This window comes from Spodoptera frugiperda, chromosome 20 (genome assembly GCF_023101765.2).
Source record: "Spodoptera frugiperda isolate SF20-4 chromosome 20, AGI-APGP_CSIRO_Sfru_2.0, whole genome shotgun sequence".
In the NCBI taxonomy this organism is placed as follows: domain Eukaryota; kingdom Metazoa; phylum Arthropoda; class Insecta; order Lepidoptera; family Noctuidae; genus Spodoptera; species Spodoptera frugiperda.
Genome location: NC_064231.1, coordinates 8,841,219 through 8,858,539, shown reverse-complemented (window position 1 = coordinate 8,858,539; position 17,321 = coordinate 8,841,219). Strand labels below are relative to the sequence as shown.

General features: G+C 36.6%; 3 protein-coding genes across 4 annotated transcripts in view; 1 reads left to right on the top strand and 2 right to left on the bottom strand.

The window, feature by feature from the left end:
* Window positions 1-1,184: 1,184 nt before the first annotated feature.
* On the top strand, window positions 1,185-15,088 carry LOC118281646 (choline transporter-like 1). Of its 2 annotated transcripts, none has more exons than XR_004784250.2 (12): window positions 1,185-1,426; window positions 1,539-2,076; window positions 3,718-3,884; window positions 4,438-4,497; window positions 4,610-4,777; window positions 4,980-5,115; window positions 5,616-5,763; window positions 5,889-6,026; window positions 6,173-6,335; window positions 12,313-12,534; window positions 12,761-12,997; window positions 13,719-15,088. XR_004784250.2 is itself a non-coding variant. In XM_035602282.2 (12 exons), exons 1-12 carry the CDS (start codon window positions 1,322-1,324, stop codon window positions 13,720-13,722), a joined length of 2,007 nt encoding a protein of 668 aa, XP_035458175.1. In that variant the 5' UTR covers window positions 1,185-1,321; the 3' UTR covers window positions 13,723-15,088. The 2 variants fall into 2 exon arrangements, 1 of the variants encoding a protein (XP_035458175.1); XM_035602282.2 differs by having other exon boundaries at window positions 12,761-12,918.
* LOC118281655 (calcium uptake protein 1 homolog, mitochondrial-like) overlaps window positions 11,789-17,321 on the bottom strand; it is a 117,460-nt gene continuing 111,927 nt past the window's right edge. The window contains exon 12 of the transcript XR_007706430.1: window positions 11,789-12,071. The gene's annotated coding sequence lies outside the window, so the exon portion shown is untranslated. The remainder of the gene's footprint in view (window positions 12,072-17,321) is intronic.
* LOC118281648 (ribosome biogenesis protein BRX1 homolog) lies at window positions 15,054-17,082 on the bottom strand. The gene is made up of 5 exons (XM_035602283.2): window positions 16,874-17,082; window positions 16,430-16,706; window positions 16,061-16,344; window positions 15,610-15,847; window positions 15,054-15,308 (listed from the first exon to the last, which is right to left on the bottom strand). The coding sequence occupies exons 1-5, from the start codon at window positions 16,997-16,999 to the stop codon at window positions 15,079-15,081; spliced, it is 1,155 nt and encodes a 384-aa protein (XP_035458176.2). The 5' UTR covers window positions 17,000-17,082; the 3' UTR covers window positions 15,054-15,078.

Genomic DNA, 17,321 nt, shown 5'->3' with positions numbered 1-17,321 from the left:
AACACTGACTATAGGCTGCTTAAACGGTCTTGATATTTTTATTATTTAAGACTAATAATACGCCATACTTACACTGCCTCGTTGGTCTAGTGATTGCTTACGTGACTGCTGAACAAGAAGTCCTGGGTTTAATTCCCGAGTCGGTCAAAGTGTTATTGGATTTTTCCTTCAGGGACTTCTCATTAACAGTCAGGTAGTCTGGATTTGTATCCGTATAGGAGTTGCCGTATATGTATATTATTGGCATATACATATATTGGCATCGAAAAGGTAGAATAAAAAAATACTTAGTTTATTTTATGGAATTCAATTTAATTAATTATGCTTCATTGTCGCCTAAAAATACAGCTTCGTGTCACTTATAGGTTAGTTTCTGGAATCTGAGAGTTTTCACACTTACATCTGATCTATTTGTTTATTTTACTCAGTATTGTATGTTATTATATTCAAAACTGTAATGGACAAAATGCAAGGAAAGCATGCTGGTCATTTAACCATGTATAAAACTTTTAAACGTGACTTTCTAGTACTAATACTAGTTTTATGCTATCCAATCGTGTTTTGACAGTGCTAAATCATGGCCATATCAAAAGTTTAGAAATTGACAGCTTTCGTTTCCCCAGACTAATTGATATAATCATATAATATATATAAAACGTGTTTACATGATCATTTCAAAAACATTTAAAAATTGATGTTTTGATTATAACTGACTATTGGCTAATTTCAGGTTTTTCTAAATAAATACTAATGGTTTCATAGTATTACGACTAATTCTAACTACTTTCACCACTTTCAATTAGTGATACGTATTTTTTCAATTTCAAATGGTGCGGTTCTTTACCGTTCGTAGCATCTTAACATTAAATATAAAATTGAAAGTTGAGTTATAAAATATGCCAAATATTGATTATCAAAGATTGTGAATATAATATCATTAAGAATGTATTGCGATCAAATATAACAATATCTATCGCTGACATCGATTGTACATAGATAATATATAATCAGTGTATATAATTATCATATTTTATTACATTAAATAAATGGAAATATTAATGTAATGAAATTTTATTTTCATTTAAATAAGTTGGAATTTATCGAGTCCGAGAAATACAAATATCGATAAAATGAATCGGTACTCATACGCGATACGATTACCGATTTTTTCCAAGCCTAGGAAGCTTATTCGAACGCAGCTTTGATTTGACAAGCTTGTTTGCTGCTTGGCTTGTTTGTTTGTTTAAACTCCACAAGAAATTGGAAATGTTTTATAATTTTAAAAGTTGTTGACAACGCGCAATAATTTAATAATATTAAAATGGGTTGTACTCAAAGTGAAATATCACCTCAAAATGAAACACCAAGAAAAGGTTGTACCGATGTGTTGTGGCTGATTATTTATATCTTATTTTGGATATTAATGGTAAGCACCCGGCAAACCTCATTTAAATGTTGTTTATTAATATTCTATTAATATTGTACTAATTAAAGTTATTAGAATAAATATCGGTGCTTAATAAAATATACTTTTTCAGATAATCGTAGCTGCGATATCTTTCGTGTACGGAAATCCTTTACGAGTAATTAATGGATTTGATTCGTTTGGGAATACATGTGGAGTGAAAAGCAACTACAAGCTAACAGCAGCACCTGTGTCTGGAATAAGTACCATTGACAAAAAGTATCTATTTTTCATGGATGTAAAAGAGCTTCAAAGGTCCCTCAAAATATGTGTGAAAGAATGTCCTAATAAGAAATTGGAGTCAATGGCTGATATACAGAATTTCTATAAGGAGACTGGATCAAACCTTTGCCGTTATGATATTAATTTGAACTCATTGGCTAGTAATAGGGATGTATCTAACAACTACATAGGGCCATGTCCAACTCTGCCAGTGTATGAGACATTCCCACTACTAAATAGATGCTTCCCAAAGTCAGCAAAGGAACTTACTAAGAAAGTATTCAATGACTTTTATGATCTACTGAACAGTTGGGACACTATTGAGCAGATGCTCTCAGATCTTTACTCATCATGGAAGGAGATGATTATTTGTGTCATTATTGCATTTAGTAAGTATAATATAATTTTGTAGATTTATGCACTTAATTCTTATTTGAGTCTTATTAAGCTGGGCAAAATCAAATTCAATCTAGAAATTACTTGTATACCTATACCTATATTTATAATTCTTATAGTTTTATCTTAGCCACAAAAATGAGCAAGATCAAGTGTTATAATATTCTTGTTCACCTTTTTCCTTGTAACATAATATGATATTAGGTGTAAATAGGTACCAAAACTAATTTGAATTAATTAAGACCACCTTAAAATATTATGCATCCTAAATGTTACATAATGCTCTATTTGGCCCCACCTAGTTGTGTTATTGACCTCAATGGTCATTAGTGAGCTGATTGTCAAATTAGATCTAATAAACTCAATATAACAATGACATATCTATCTCAGTTCCTACCATCTTAATTATTTAATAAATAATTCAATATAGCCTTCAATAGATGAAGCAAGAAAGGATCTAGCTTATCTCAGTTTACAGTAGGAAGTTGGATCACTGAGCTATAAATACACTAAAGTAGGTAGGAGTTATGAACTGACTCATTTTACCGGTGATGTCACTCAACCAATGCTAAGCTAACAATTGCTTGAATAATTTAGTCTAGCACTCTATTTAATTATGTCTATGAGTTGCCAGTGTGTTGCCAGTAGTCCTTTCATTAATAAAATGTTTTTCAATGTAGGTCATACTACTGTTATGAATGAAAAAGTTAATTAATGAATATTTTTTCGTTGTTATTCAAATTTATGCTAAGTTATTAAAACAAGGTGAACAATGTAATTTATGATTGAAGGCTTTAATAAAACAGTAGTATAGGATTATAGGTACAGCAAAATATATAATAGTATTGTAGCCTATCAATGAGAATTAACTCATATCTGATTTAAATTATAGGAGTAAAATAGGCATGGTATGCTGGAACTACATGAAAAATGTATCTATTATGTCTCATATAGCTACAGACAAAAGGTTAATAGATCTGGAATAGACAATTCCTTAATGAACTATAATATATTAACAGCAATCAGAAGAGATTCTTTAAAATAAAAATTGGGTCAACAGCAAAGTTGATAAAGTTAATAATATGCCAATTTCATAATTATGAAATTACATAAATAAATTAAATAAATTAAAATACAACACATTAATTATAATTAATGTGTTGTATTAAAACACTAATCGTAACAATTTGATAAAAAGAAAAATGTTTGCATACAGTGTGCTGATGGCAGCAACGAAGATAATACACATAAGAAAATAAATCATTTTTATTGAATAATAATTTTCTAGACAAGAGTGTGAAATGATGAAAAAAGAACAGACAATTGGCATAAAACATAATTGTAAAACAAGAAACCTGAATATAAATTTTATCAAGAAATTATTCAAAGTATTCTAACCATACAGCTAAGATGATTCAATTATTATGTACTACCTAATTAGCTGTATTTAGAGTGGATAGCTGTAGTTAGCTGGACGAGACTAATTAGAAACTGATAACAACATTCTTGTGAACTTGTCACTTGAATTTCAACTCTATTGCATTTCATAAAATGTAGAACATTGTAGTAGAAAGTAGATAGACAAACTAGATTTATTTTACTTTGTGTGTTATAAAATTTCTTTTATTTTTCAGTATGTTCTCTAATTATGGTCTCAATATTGCATTTATTGGCAACTCTGGTGTCGTGGATATTCATGATATTGGTGTCGATAGCCAGTGTGGCAGGAACAGCACTATTATGGTACACATACTATGAACTGAAGAATAAACACAAGACCTTTGAAACTGCATATTTGGCTGTGAGTATTCATATGCTAACTTTCGGGCACGGCTGCACTTACGTGGTTCTTACTGTTAGGATTGTCATATCATATTATAAATGTGAATGTTTGTTTGGATGTTTGTTCATCAATCACATTGAAAACACTGACATACAGTATACACGGGACGGGTATAAGCTGGCTTAGGTGATAGAATACATTTTATTCCTCGGGCACAGGGGCGAATCCTATTTGACCAACTCTCAACAAGTGTCCTACTGGGAACCAAATCCAAACATTCACACAAAAGTTGAATAAGTGTAAATTAATTTGATCTAACACGCAAAGCCTCTATGACGCATGTTTTATGAGCGTGCTACTAATGTATGATTATAGTTTTGTAGTTTGACTCCTAATTAATAGTTGGTTACAAATTAACAAAGCTATGTAATTATGGCCCTTAACGGCGTATAAAGGCCTACTTAATAAACCTGTTGATGAATGATGTCTAATATTTTGCATAATTTATTTACTACTTTAATCAGTGTTTATTTGTTACGCATCATTATTTATTTTAATTATTAATTTACAGGAATCCCTAAAGAATGAGAGCGCGTTTTTGTGGTATTCAATTATAGCCACTATAATAACGGTAAGTTTTTCACAAATCTGTAAAGTATTTGCTGACTATAATCTTTTTAATAATAAATTGATTTTTCCATTCCGAAATGTACTATCTCGTTTATAATTTTCTTTATTTTCAGGTGATTTTGCTCCTGCTTGTGTTTGTGATGCGCTCCCGCGTGTCTTTCTTGGCAGCCCTATTCAGGGAGACGGCTCACTGCCTCGGATCCATTCCCGCCCTTTTCCTACAACCTATCATCACATTCTTCATCCTTGTGCTATTTTTAGCATTTTGGTCCATTGTAGTGGTAAGTTAACGTTTAATACATTTATAGTTAGGTACAACTGGTTTTCCGCCGCTTAAATCTTTTTCATGAATCACCCTATATGCATGCATAAAACCGCATACAAAACAGTTCAGTCATTTTTGAGATTATCCCTAACAGATGCAGTGGGGCTTTGTTTTATTATATTGTTGGTCAACGAATTTAATTATAATATATTTTGCAGGTCTGTCTAGCCACAGCAAATTATCCCGGAATACCACTGCAGACAAATTTCCTAATCAATGGATCTACTACGACGGAGTTCGATTCCCTTAATAAACCGGCTATTGATACCCACAACGGCAATTCTACTTTGAAAAGTAAGTATAGTATTTTTTCATAATACTTAAAGTAGGTACCACATAAAAATGTAGGTCGTAGTCTCAATTTCTTTTTCGTTATCGAGTCCGGCACGTCAGCGTCAAAAGTCCTAAATCACGCACGCTGTAGTCCCTCACAATCTAGGTCTCGATTGGCAATCGCTACCTCGACAACTTATATGGTCACGTTGTAAACCTGTATTTTATACTTAATACCATAAACTGATTTTAATTTAGGCTAAGTTACAAGAATTCTTCTGTCTCGGACGAAGGATCTTTCGGTCATCATCACCACTTCGTTTCCGTCGAATGTATGATACATTGCTATGTTGTTACAGAAATGATTGAACTCCACAAACCATTTTTTAAGGGCATATCATTCTATAACTTCTCTCGCCTTGGGCGAGGCGCGAAGCCCAGTAAACCCGTTCTTCCTTACTTTTCCTCAATAAATCCTCACGAACTTACTTACCTATAAAATATGTTATTTACTATTCCAGCTTTCGCGCTGGAGAATATTCAGTTCGATCCAATGTGGGTGAAGAGCATGTGGTGGATATGTTTGATCTGCCTCGTGTGGGGCAGTGAGTTCATCCTCGGCTGCCAACAGATGACCATCGCTGGAGCCGTGTCTCATTGGTATTTTAGGTAAATATTTATATTATTTAAAATATATCATCAAGAATTCTTTTTTAATTCCATGACCATAACATGAACTAAACAACAGTTTAGATCCATGAAAATTCACTAATTAATGTTCTTTATTTTTCCAGAGGACCAAACGCAAACTCACCGGTTTTATATTCCATCGGCAAACTTATCAAGTACCATCTGGGTTCTGTCGCCAAGGGATCCTTCCTGATTACACTGTTCAAGATACCTCGCCTCATTTTGACTTATTTGCATGCCAAGTAAGTATTTTTTTTAAGTTCCATATAACCGACATTGTATTTGAAATTCCTACTTCAATATTATAAATGCGATAAAACTGTCAGTTTGCAACGCTTTATATTCTAAAGTCCTAAATCACTAAACCGATTTTGATGAATAATTACAGGTTGTCAGCTAGAGCAGAAAAGGGCTCGGAATGCGCAAAATGTGGTCTCAAGTGCGGTATCTGCTGCTTCTATTGTCTTGAAAAGTTCATTCGGTACCTGAATCACAACGCCTACACTATCATTACCATTGAGAGATGCCACTTCTGTAAGGCGGCTGGAAAGGTAAGTGTAGATACTTGGTATTAATTTTATATTAACTTTGTCAAAGATTTCTTTCTAAAAGGAAAGAAGGTTTTTGGAGGCTGAGTCACCCTCGTCCGTAGGAGAGCACCCTTAAAAAACTGAACCCCTACACGTGGCCTCTGGGTGGTGCTAAACAGGTGACACTCAGGTGGTAGGTTTCGGCCGACGGCATTATAACCACCCACCGAGCAAAACCGTGTCGCCAAGCGGCCTAGCCGTGTTCCGCCACGATGCTCGGTGACGCCGTACGAGAGGATGGGTCGAAATGTTTGTTCCACTATGGGTAGACCGATCTGGCGCGCGCTGGTGTGGCTGCATCGGGTGGCCAGTCGCGGAGGGTAGCGGGATCCGAGGCACGGTGCACCGCTGGCCGACCGCAGATAGTTGGGGGCCCAATTAGCGTGCTAGCCACACGTGAAAGGCTGCCCCGCCATCTAGCGAAAAATCCCACGTATACGCCATCGTGCCGGTTGGCGACCGGAAGAGAGGGCCCGATGGATTTACGTGGGGGGGCTCGGGCGTCCCCGCAGTCTCCAGGCTGGCCTCCCATTGATGTGGCTAACTGCAGTGCGCGTCTGGGGTCGCCTGTGAGGAGGAACATTTCACTGCCATCCTCTCAGCAACTTATTTACGACTATGAAAACGAGAGCTAAGAAAAGGGTTCAACAGCGGCTGCACTCCCTCTCCCTCAAAGTGCACCTCTCCAACATCCGAGGCTTGCACTCAAATCTCATTGCAGTCCATCACCATCTGGAGACCGAGAACCCAACGCTCTTGTTTCTCTCGGAGACCCAGATCAGATGTCCGTCGGACGTATCATACCTGAACTACCCAGGCTTTTCTCTGGAGCACAACTTCGTTCCCCGTGCAGGCGTATGCCTATACGTCCAAGACGGCGTCTGTTACCGGCGTCTCCGAAACTTTGAGGACCCCAGTTTTTCAACCTTGTGGATACTGGTGGACACAGGCATAGAGAAAATCCTCTATGCCTGTGTCTACCGGTCGCACAGCGGAGATTTGGAGACGACCAGATTAGCTCAACACCTTGTGGAGACGGCGGATGCGGCTCGGCAGAGGTACCCTTCGGCCCAGTTGGTGTTACTGGGGGACTTTAACGCTCATCACCAGGAGTGGCTGTTCCCATACCAGTGCACTGACCATGCTGGGAGGGAAATGCGTAAGCTTGCGCTAACGCTTGGCCTGACCCAGCTGGTCCAGGAGGCCACAAGGGTGCCCGATGTCGACTCGCACACTGCCAACTGCCTAGACCTTCTGCTGACAACTGATCCAGACAGCTACTCGGTGTCAGTATCTTCACCCTTGGGTAGCTCTGACCACTGTCAGGTGAAATCCGTATCCACGTACTCCCCACCGGATCCTTGTCCCAGAGGATCTCGGCGGATGTGGCGGTACAAGTCAGCAGATTGGGATGGGATGCGATCCTTTTTTGCATCCTATCCTTGGCGGCCTGTCTGCTTCTCTACTGAAGACCCGTCAGCTTGTGCGGATGCCATAACAGGGGTGTTGCGTCAGGGCATGGAATACTACATTCCATTCTCTGACGCGACATCTTTCGGTGGGACTCGTCCATGGTTCGATGCCGACTGCAGACGTGCTGAAGCGCGAAAGCATGCGGCATACTTGGCATGGGCGGATGCCAGGCGTCGTAAGGCTGACGACACTCTTCAGAGGAAGAGAGCCTATAACAGGGCTGCCAAGTCATGCAAAAAGGCATTACGGATGGCCCGGTTCAACCACATTGGCCGAATAGGGAACAAACTGGCTTCTTACCCAGCGGGTAGTAAAGCATTCTGGTCCCTGGCCAAGGCGGTTGAATCGAACTTCTGCCGCCCTTCACTCCCACCTCTCCTGGGGCCTAACGGGACGCTGGCACACACCGCGGTAGAGAAGGCAAACCTGTTTGCTTCTCTATTTGCGGAATCTTCACGTCTTGATACTGGTGGCGCTATACCTCCTTCTCTAAATAACGTATGCGAGACGAAAATGTCGAAAATTCGCATCCGACAGAAGGAGGTGTATAAGACGAACGCCCCGACGGAATCCCGGCCGTGGTTTTAAAAACCTGTGCGCCTGAGTTGTCTCCAATCCTGACACGCCTGTTTCGACTTTCCTTGGAGACTGGTCAAGTGCCGGTTGCATGGAAGCTGGCCAACGTGCAGCCTGTGCCCAAAAAAGGTAGTCGTGCCGACCCTAACAATTACCGACCAATCTCGGTCACGTCCATACTCTGTAAGAGTATGGAACGTGTACTCAACAACAGGCTCCTGGCATACCTTGAAGGTAACGACCTCCTCAGCGATCAGCAGTATGGGTTTCGCCGCAACCGATCCACTGGGGACCTTCTTGCGTATGCCACCCACATTTGGAGCGAGGCCATCGAGAAGCACGGGGAGGCAATAGCGGTCTCTCTCGATATATCGAAGGCCTTTGACAGGGTTTGGCACGACAGCCTTATCGGCAAGCTTCCTGCATATGGACTTCCCGCTGATCTGTGCAGATGGATTGCAGACTTCCTGAGGGATCGGTCAATTCGAGTAGTCATCGATGGCTGCTCGTCTGACCAATTTGGTATCAACGCCGGAGTCCCTCAGGGGTCAGTACTTTCAGCAACGCTCTTTTTGCTGCACATCAACGACCTGCTTAAGCCCGGTATCTTTGGGTATGCAGATGACAGCACAGTTGTTGAAAGGTATGTGTCCGATGCGCGAACTAGCGGAACACAGATCCAGTCTCTAAGAGAATCCATGGTCGAACGGTTGAACTCGTCCTTGAAGGCGGTCTCCGATTGGGGTGACGCCAACTTGGTCAAGTTCAACGCTACCAAAACCCAGGCGTGTCTATTCTCTGCCAAACGGAGTCAATTTCCGCTGGCTCCTACTTTCCGAAATGTATCCGTTCCAATATCGGATCATCTAGAGCTTCTTGGCGTAACTCTATCGCCAACGCTAAACTTCGGCTCTTATATAGAGTCGAAGGCGCATCTGGCTGGTAGGAAGTTGGGTATCCTCTCGAAGGTGAGACGGTACTTCACACCGAAACAACTGCTGAGCCTGTACCAAGCGCAGGTTCGGTCATGTATGGAGTACTGTTCTCACCTTTGGGACGGCTCGGCTAAATGCCAGCTAGATGCGCTCGAACACATTGAAAGGCGTGCCAAGAAGCTCATCAACGATGATGCGCTTGTGGAGGCCCGGCTTCAAAGCCTTGAACACAGGCGCAAGGTCGCAAGCCTTTCCGTTTTTTACCGGATACATTTCGGAGAGTGTGCGGGGGAATTGCACAACTTGATTCCCCCTAGTCCTTTTCATCATCGAACCACAAGACAATCGGCGAGGCGTCACCGCTTCATGGTAGATATCCCACCAACTCGCACGAAGCGCTTCGCTTCAAGCTTCCTTGTGCGAACTGCTAGGGAGTGGAACTCCTTGCCGGAGTCTGTGTTTCCTGATGGGTATAACCTGGGTGTCTTCAAGGCCCGAGTGAATAGGTTGCTTATGGGCAGACGTGCTCCACCGTAGGCCGCATCATCACTTACCATCAGGTGAGATAGCGGTCAAACGTCGACCCATTAAATGTAAAAAAAAAAAAAAAAGAAGGAAGGAAACAAAAACAAAAGTTAAATGATTATTTAATAATTATATTTCAATTTGTATTAAATTGAGTGCTTCCTTATCATGTGTGACCTTGAATAGCATTTCATTTAATGCAATTGGTCTTACTCCAAAGTCCAAACCTTATTTTCGGTCGTATCACACGACTATAGTACTTGATTGCTGTCTCATCAGACCATGAAAGAGTGAGGGAGTCGAAAGTGCACCTCTGATTGTAAACATTATCGTACAGTAGAAATATTCTTTTATAATAAGACCTGGACTGTCTTCGCTATAACCGGAATCGTTAGGAGACAATTTAATTTTATCCTCAAGCATGGCCTCGACCAAGATCAAGGCGTGAGAATGTGGTATTAATAAAACAAAATTGCGCTATTGTTAACCTGCTCTACACGAGGAAAAGCGTTATTATAATATTATGCAGACGGGATTGGCTTATCAATTTAATATGCAATCACAATTAATTATTACTTTTAGGTACCTAGTACCTACACAGTGAAATAAGTTGTTGGTGTGCTAACAACAATTAAAATATATAAAATGTTATCCAGATTACAAGAGTTACTATTCAAATCAATATGCTGATTATTGTAGTTATAAATTAATTATTGTTTACATTTTTTTCAATAAAATGTTTTGATCAGCATAAAAGTGTATTTGTTGATATAACATTTATTTACTTGCTGTGATAGCATATTGGAAAAATTACTTAAACAGACAGGGCTAAATATAGCATAGTTTTGTTCTTTTTAATTTATATTAATAAAAGGTATCTTTATAGATACCGGTAAAGTATGGCAACTTTACCAGACCCTTGGCAACTTTACCATACTATAGGTATTCGGTATAAACTCATTTATCTAAAAATCTACCCACTAGAATTCTGTTTTGTAATAGTAGTATTTTTTAGACTTTAAAAGGAAATATTTACTATATTTTGCGTAGACGTAAGACTGCTATTATGCCAGTAATGGCCGTTACAGTGTAGTGCGTGAAAATGTGCTAAAAGTTAGTAGTTCCTAAATTGTGTTCACATAGCCTAAATTATTTGTCACAGGTGAGTGAAATTTTGATCTTGTATGTATAATATAGTTGGGATTACTGTTGTAATGTCAGCAATTGCGTTTTCTTTAATTTATTGATAAATAATCGCTTCGGTAATGTTGACACAGGTTAGGTAAAGTTGCCACGGCCTGCTTTGTGGCAACTTTACCTACAGTTAGGGTTGGCAATAAATGTTTTTTTCTTGTTTGTGTGTATGTAACCATTTTCGAATACCTAAATTTCCCAGCATAATAGTGAATATCCTGGATGATATGTTATAATGTATTTAATAATACCTTTCGTTTTAGAGCCAAAATGGCTCACATGAAACAAAACCGCAGATAACTCGAAGTTAGACAATATAAAAAGTATACGAAAGTAATGTTAAAATTAGCTATGGAGATAGTGAAGTCAAAAAATTAAAAAGTCAAAAGATTAAACATTATTTTGTAGCCTTTTTTTACAATTTTAAACATAAATACTTAGATTTATGTTTTAATTTTAGAACTTAATTTAGTTTAAAAGGGAACAATATTTATGTCAGATATTTATGCTTTTTTTTACTTTAGGTTTAAGGTTTATATATTTTTTTTTTAAATATACATGTCATAAAAATAATTCTCAATTTTTGACAACCCCGAGCGTAACAAATTATTTGTATGTAAATTACGATGAAACCCGTGGCAACTTTCCCGAACGTCTGTGTAGCCGTTATCTTTATAGATTTGCTCATATTGTTTGCATTATAATACGAAGAGGTCCTAGATGAAGCCCTCTGTACCTCAACAACTCTTTAATATGCAATACACGATGAATACGGCGCGTAGGTAAAGTTGCCAAAAATTTGGTATCTTTACCCATGTTGTTTTTTCTTTACTACGGCTAAAGTAAGCGTTTGTATATAATGACGCTTACAGTAAAGTGAGCCAGATAGACTACAATTCTAAATATATAGTTTTGGTTTCTATGCGTCTTATGGTTAAAAATATATTTCGATTTTTGTTCCAAAATATGGTAAAGTTGCCATGTTTTACGGTACCTTTTCTAATAAAAGGTATCTATAATAAAGATACCTTTTATTAGAGTGGTAAGTAGTACACTTATTTTATGCTTCGAGATTAATTTTAGATCCTCCTTAGTTTACCACTACTAACAGTTATATTGATAAAGTATAATGGCTTAGCCCCTTGATATACCCAATCAGAACATTAAACCTTAGTTTAGTAACTCAGTATGCAAAAGACCAGAATAGACATTGAAATATTTGATTTTTATTCCAGGCATTCAGCACAATAGTGAACAACGCACTCCAGGTGGCGACTATAAACAGTGTGGGCGACTTCATCCTGTTCCTTGGCAAGTGCATAGTGACTGCTGTCACCGGCATCATTGGTCTACTGCTCCTCAAACGAAACTCTGACCTCCACTTCTTTGCTGTTCCCACATTAGTCATCTGTATCTACTCGTTCTTCATTGCACACTGTATACTTTCTCTTTACGAGGTTTGTTTCATAGATTTATGTTTTTTGTTCCTTTTATGATCTATGTTACTTCTAGCAGTTTAGAAATAGTTTATTTTGTTTTCCGATTTTACACTTCGTGTGATTCTTACTCAACTTCTTTTTTGGAAATCAAATTGTCTGAATTTGAATAACTTTGGCCATTCTTGTGTTCTGTTATTTACATATATCTGTCTATCATAACAAAAATCACTTATAAAATCCACAGATGGTAGTTGATTCACTGTTCCTATGCGTGTGTGAAGATCGCAATATGAATGGCAACGACGGCAGATGGAAGAACTCTCGTTTGGCGGAACTTGGCGGGCATAAGGGAGATAAATACGACGAACAAGATGGCGCCGAGCTGCAGGACGTGCCAGACAAGTATTAGCTCGAAGCCTGTTGTCCTTGGGGCTTTGCATGTCCTATCAGTGCCTTATTGTGGATGCTGGCTGCAGATTATGTAATTTATCTTGCTTTCTTTGTTGTTACACAAGGTGTAAGAATGAATGCAACACCTGTAGGTTAATAGGAAACACTGATTAAGAACTTTTGGAAGTTCTAAAAAGATTTTTTGCAATTTCCATAGTGTCTGACGCGATTTGCAAGCAACTAGTAGATTTCCACTCGCCCGCAGTGGGCACCTAACGTAAGCTGTACAATTTTATGACCAGCACCAACGAGTTGTTGCATTAATTCTATTATACCTTGACTGTATAATCTGTTGTGGTTATTAATATTTAGGTTAGTCGCTGTTAGGTTTTGATTAATTTGGTGTATAGGCTCTGTGTCAGATGACATAGTATTATGCATTTTTGCCGTATGTCAAGAAAACTGCTTTTGTGTGTAGAAAGATAAGTAATAATGGTGTGGCAGCTTACCTTAACCTAATTGTTGTACCTATATTATTAGTTCTAACTTTCTGCCTTTCAATAACGATATGCAGCATGTGAAAAGAATTTAAAGGTGTTTGGATTTTGTTTAGCCGTTGAATAGGAACTACTCCGTATTGTTTTAATTTTCCATTCAACATATTATTGTCATGCATGTAAAATAAGGTTGGGACAGGGATTTTTATCGGGTGGTAATGATAGTTGACTAGAAATTATAATTGGCGGGAATCTATCAAACTGTTTATGACTTCGTTTGGCGTTCTATTTATTCAAACTTAATTTTATTTTCAGGTAATTTTGGCAGTTGAATTAGAAATAAGAAGAATCTTTTACGCTTTTACTCAGACTCAGTATTTGCATTTTTTTATTTATTATTAATAATAATTAATATTTTATAAGCACATTGACACCGTGATTTGACGGCACATTATTTGTGTGAATCACTTTTTGTGACTTTTAATAACTTTCATAATAATGTTGGTGCAATGCTAGTAGGTATAAGCTATTTTGGCATAATATTTTTCTAATACTATAGATTATAGATACTTACTAATATATAAAATATCTGTTTTATGAATGTTTACATGAATTTTAGAAAAGTTTATAAAGTGCTCTAGATATTATTTTTGTGTACCTAATGTTGCGAACTACGTATTTCTTGATATTTTATTATTATTATATGAGTGCATAATAAATAATTAATTGTAGTCCGAATAAGCATAATATGTTATACGCAGATTTTATTCTAGATAGTATGAATGTTGAATAAATCGATATTTTTTTCGTAAATGTAAGAATATCAAAGTACACAGTACTTACACTGTTGAGTGTAAATTTTAGCACAAATGAATTGGATAGCACAAAGTACCTAAATAAGAGTTTCACTTAAAGTTATATGTTTATTTGACATTGCATCATGCATTCCAGTGCTTAGATCTTACTGTATGCTTTTGCAGTTTGTTTTTTATTTAATGACTTTGACTATTGTCTTCAAATCAATTAATTTATTGCTTTTTTACATAAATGTTTTGCTACTAAGGCTAATATAAAGTACAATTTTTGATATTATATTTTTCTAGTACCTACTAAGTAATAATGTTACGTTTTTAACAATACTTTATAATAATTAATCAAATACACATTATTGAATACTTTAATCATGTTGTGACGCATAATTACGTTAAATGCATAGTTTTATTAAATCCAGATTATACAGATTTTTTTAAATAGGGTGCTCAATTTTTTATCAAGTTTTATGATAGTGTTTTAGCATAATTTGATTAGTTTCATTTTTTTAAATGAATTTGACCGTCCATAATTTAAAATAGGACTTATCCAATCATCCAGCATAATAATTTTACGTAATATGAGATAAAATAATGTATATTTTGTGAATCTCCCCATGATCTTTGTTTTAAGTACATTAAATGCTGTTTGCGTAACTATAATTATGTATTTAGAAAATAGTTTGTTTTACATAAGTACCTCAGTGTTATCTCGAATTTCAGAAGATCTAATCAAATGACGAAATCTATACTTTTGATTGTATGCCATAAATGCTCTTCCGTAATAGAATGTAAGGAATTTGGTTTTACCTATCCATAGATATATACAAAATAAAAATCATTGTGTGGAAAATAAAGTTTTATTATTATGATTTACCAGGTTTTTTCTTTTTAAACTGCTTCCTCTTTTTGATTTGATCAGATATCGCCTTGCTTTTAGCTTTGAGTTGTTTACGCCTTATTGTCTTATCCGGATTTGTTTTAGATTTCTTCATCAACATACTGAAAGCAGGTTTCGGTGCTTCCTGCTCACTTTCTTCTCCTGCTTCTTGTTCTTCATCTTCCTCCATAGAATTTTCTTGTTCTTCTATCTCTTCTGTAAATAACAACATGAAATCTGAATAATAATACTATTTTTATAGATAAATTATATATAATAAAAAACCCTTGTTGGCCAGAACTTAGGTTTGGGTTTTGTGAGAAACTATGAATTTTCTATAGTTTCTTGTATTGCAGTAATCACTCTAACAGAAATTTCGTTCTTAGAAGGTCTACTATTAAACATAAATAAGTTCTTCATCAAACTATTTCTACAGTTATACAGAGTTACAATATTAGATTTTTAGGAAATATATATAATAACTTACAAATACACTCCTTTATTCTAATTTACTTACCTTTGACAACAACTTCTTTAGCCTTCTCCATAGGATCACCCTTGAAGAAGTCAGCACCCTCTATATCAGGGTAACCAGTTTCAGGTTTAGTAGCCTCATAGACTGCCTTCTTTTCAATTCTCCTCTCATATTTGCTACCAGCCTTTTTAGATGCAGCTTGTCTTAATTTTGCAGGGCTTATGTACTTTGGATTCTCCCATAATGTTGTACCACCAAAAGATCCAGAAAAGATTTTAACCTGAAAAGACATTAGTGAGTTAATAACATGCCTATTTGTTTATTATTCATGGAAAACACATGCAGATGGTAAATACATCAGTCAAGATGATAAAAAATATATGGTTTAAATGAAGTCATAAGAGGTTTCTCCATTCAGTATATAAAATTGAAGTACATAGGTATATGCAATAAATTAAAATTGAAATTATATGGTTCAAGTATATACACTTACGGGATTCAACACAAATCTTGGTCCAATTTCAGCCAAAGCACCATCTTCAGAAAGGATTTGGTAATTCCTGAACCAAATCCTATTATCTAAGATCATGAAAGTGTACACATGATCAAAGAATGGCTGACTCTTGGGGTGATGATTAGGAACACCGAATGTCTGTGTTAGTAATTCCTTCAACAAAGCGTAATGTGGGTCTTTAGTGAACTGTGGGTCAAAGGATAGCAGTGGCCGGGATCCCCTCAGACAGTTACCAGTCATTTTAAGTTCACCCATTGTGTAAACTGAAAAGAAAGTAAAGAATTTAGTTATAAGGTACAAAGTATCAAACAGCATGGTGTGGTAGTTAATTCAAGCAAGGAAACATACTATTTTCAACCAAAAATTTGACACTGGGCCCATTAGGTATGTTAGACATCCATAAATAGAGATCTCTCATCTTCCTGCCCTCGAAAAGGATGCACTTATTGCAGTTCTTCATTTCACTAATCTCATTGACCACATACAAGTTTTTACTTCTTTCCATCTTGGATTCTGTTTTGTGGTGTGGCATTATTTTTTTAATGTCTTCCATCAAATGTCGATGACGATGATTAATCCCACGTGCAGCGAACACTAAAACTCTTTGCCGGTTGATCCATTTCACCTAAAAATGAAAGAAGTTCAGATTAAAATATTATGAGCTGCTTTCAGAATGTTTGTTGCCTCAAGGTAGTTCTAATATATCAATATTTGCTCAAATATGCAACTGTAAGTCAATATATAAACCTAAATATCAGTAAAAATGTAATAGAAAATGTTTTAAATTATAACCTGTTTTGGTGCCGGATCATCAGACATTCGAACCGGCGGCAAAACTACTTCATTTTCTTCATCTTTCTTATTTTGAAGTACTACAGGTACTTTCTTCTTTCCACTTTTTGCCTTTAATTTCACCATGTTATAAAATTAAAACACGTGTTGAACTTTTAAAATTGAAAACACAACAGCACTTGTCAATCAAAAATGTCAAACTGAACCACACCACAGAGTAAATATGAAAAATCTGACACGAACGTCATTTGTACCACAGATAATACAAGACAATATCGATTATTAACGAAAACATTTTGAGTAAAAAAGGACTAGAATTTACTAATAGAAATACCAATTTTATTTTATTATGCTCAACGGTAATCATAAAGTAAATATAACATAACTTACATTTTTTATCCAAAATATTATTTTGAAAATTAATAGTTTGTCCGACTTATTGGACGAT

What these genes read in the sequence shown, in the direction of transcription:
- LOC118281646 (XM_035602282.2), top strand. Translation starts at nt 1,322, where the DNA reads ATGGGTTGTACTCAAAGTGAAATATCACCTCAAAATGAAACACCAAGA. An exon ending in GTGTCTCATTGGTATTTTAG is followed by an intron (nt 5,764 to 5,888) that starts GTAAATATTTAT and finishes TTATTTTTCCAG; the next exon opens with AGGACCAAACGCAAACTCAC. An exon ending in TCTGTAAGGCGGCTGGAAAG is followed by an intron (nt 6,336 to 12,312) that starts GTAAGTGTAGAT and finishes TTTTTATTCCAG; the next exon opens with GCATTCAGCACAATAGTGAA.
- LOC118281648 (XM_035602283.2), bottom strand. Translation starts at nt 16,999, where the DNA reads ATGGTGAAATTAAAGGCAAAAAGTGGAAAGAAGAAAGTACCTGTAGTA. An exon ending in ATGATCCGGCACCAAAACAG is followed by an intron (nt 16,707 to 16,873) that starts GTTATAATTTAA and finishes TTTCATTTTTAG; the next exon opens with GTGAAATGGATCAACCGGCA. An exon ending in CAAATTTTTGGTTGAAAATA is followed by an intron (nt 16,345 to 16,429) that starts GTATGTTTCCTT and finishes CTTTCTTTTCAG; the next exon opens with TTTACACAATGGGTGAACTT.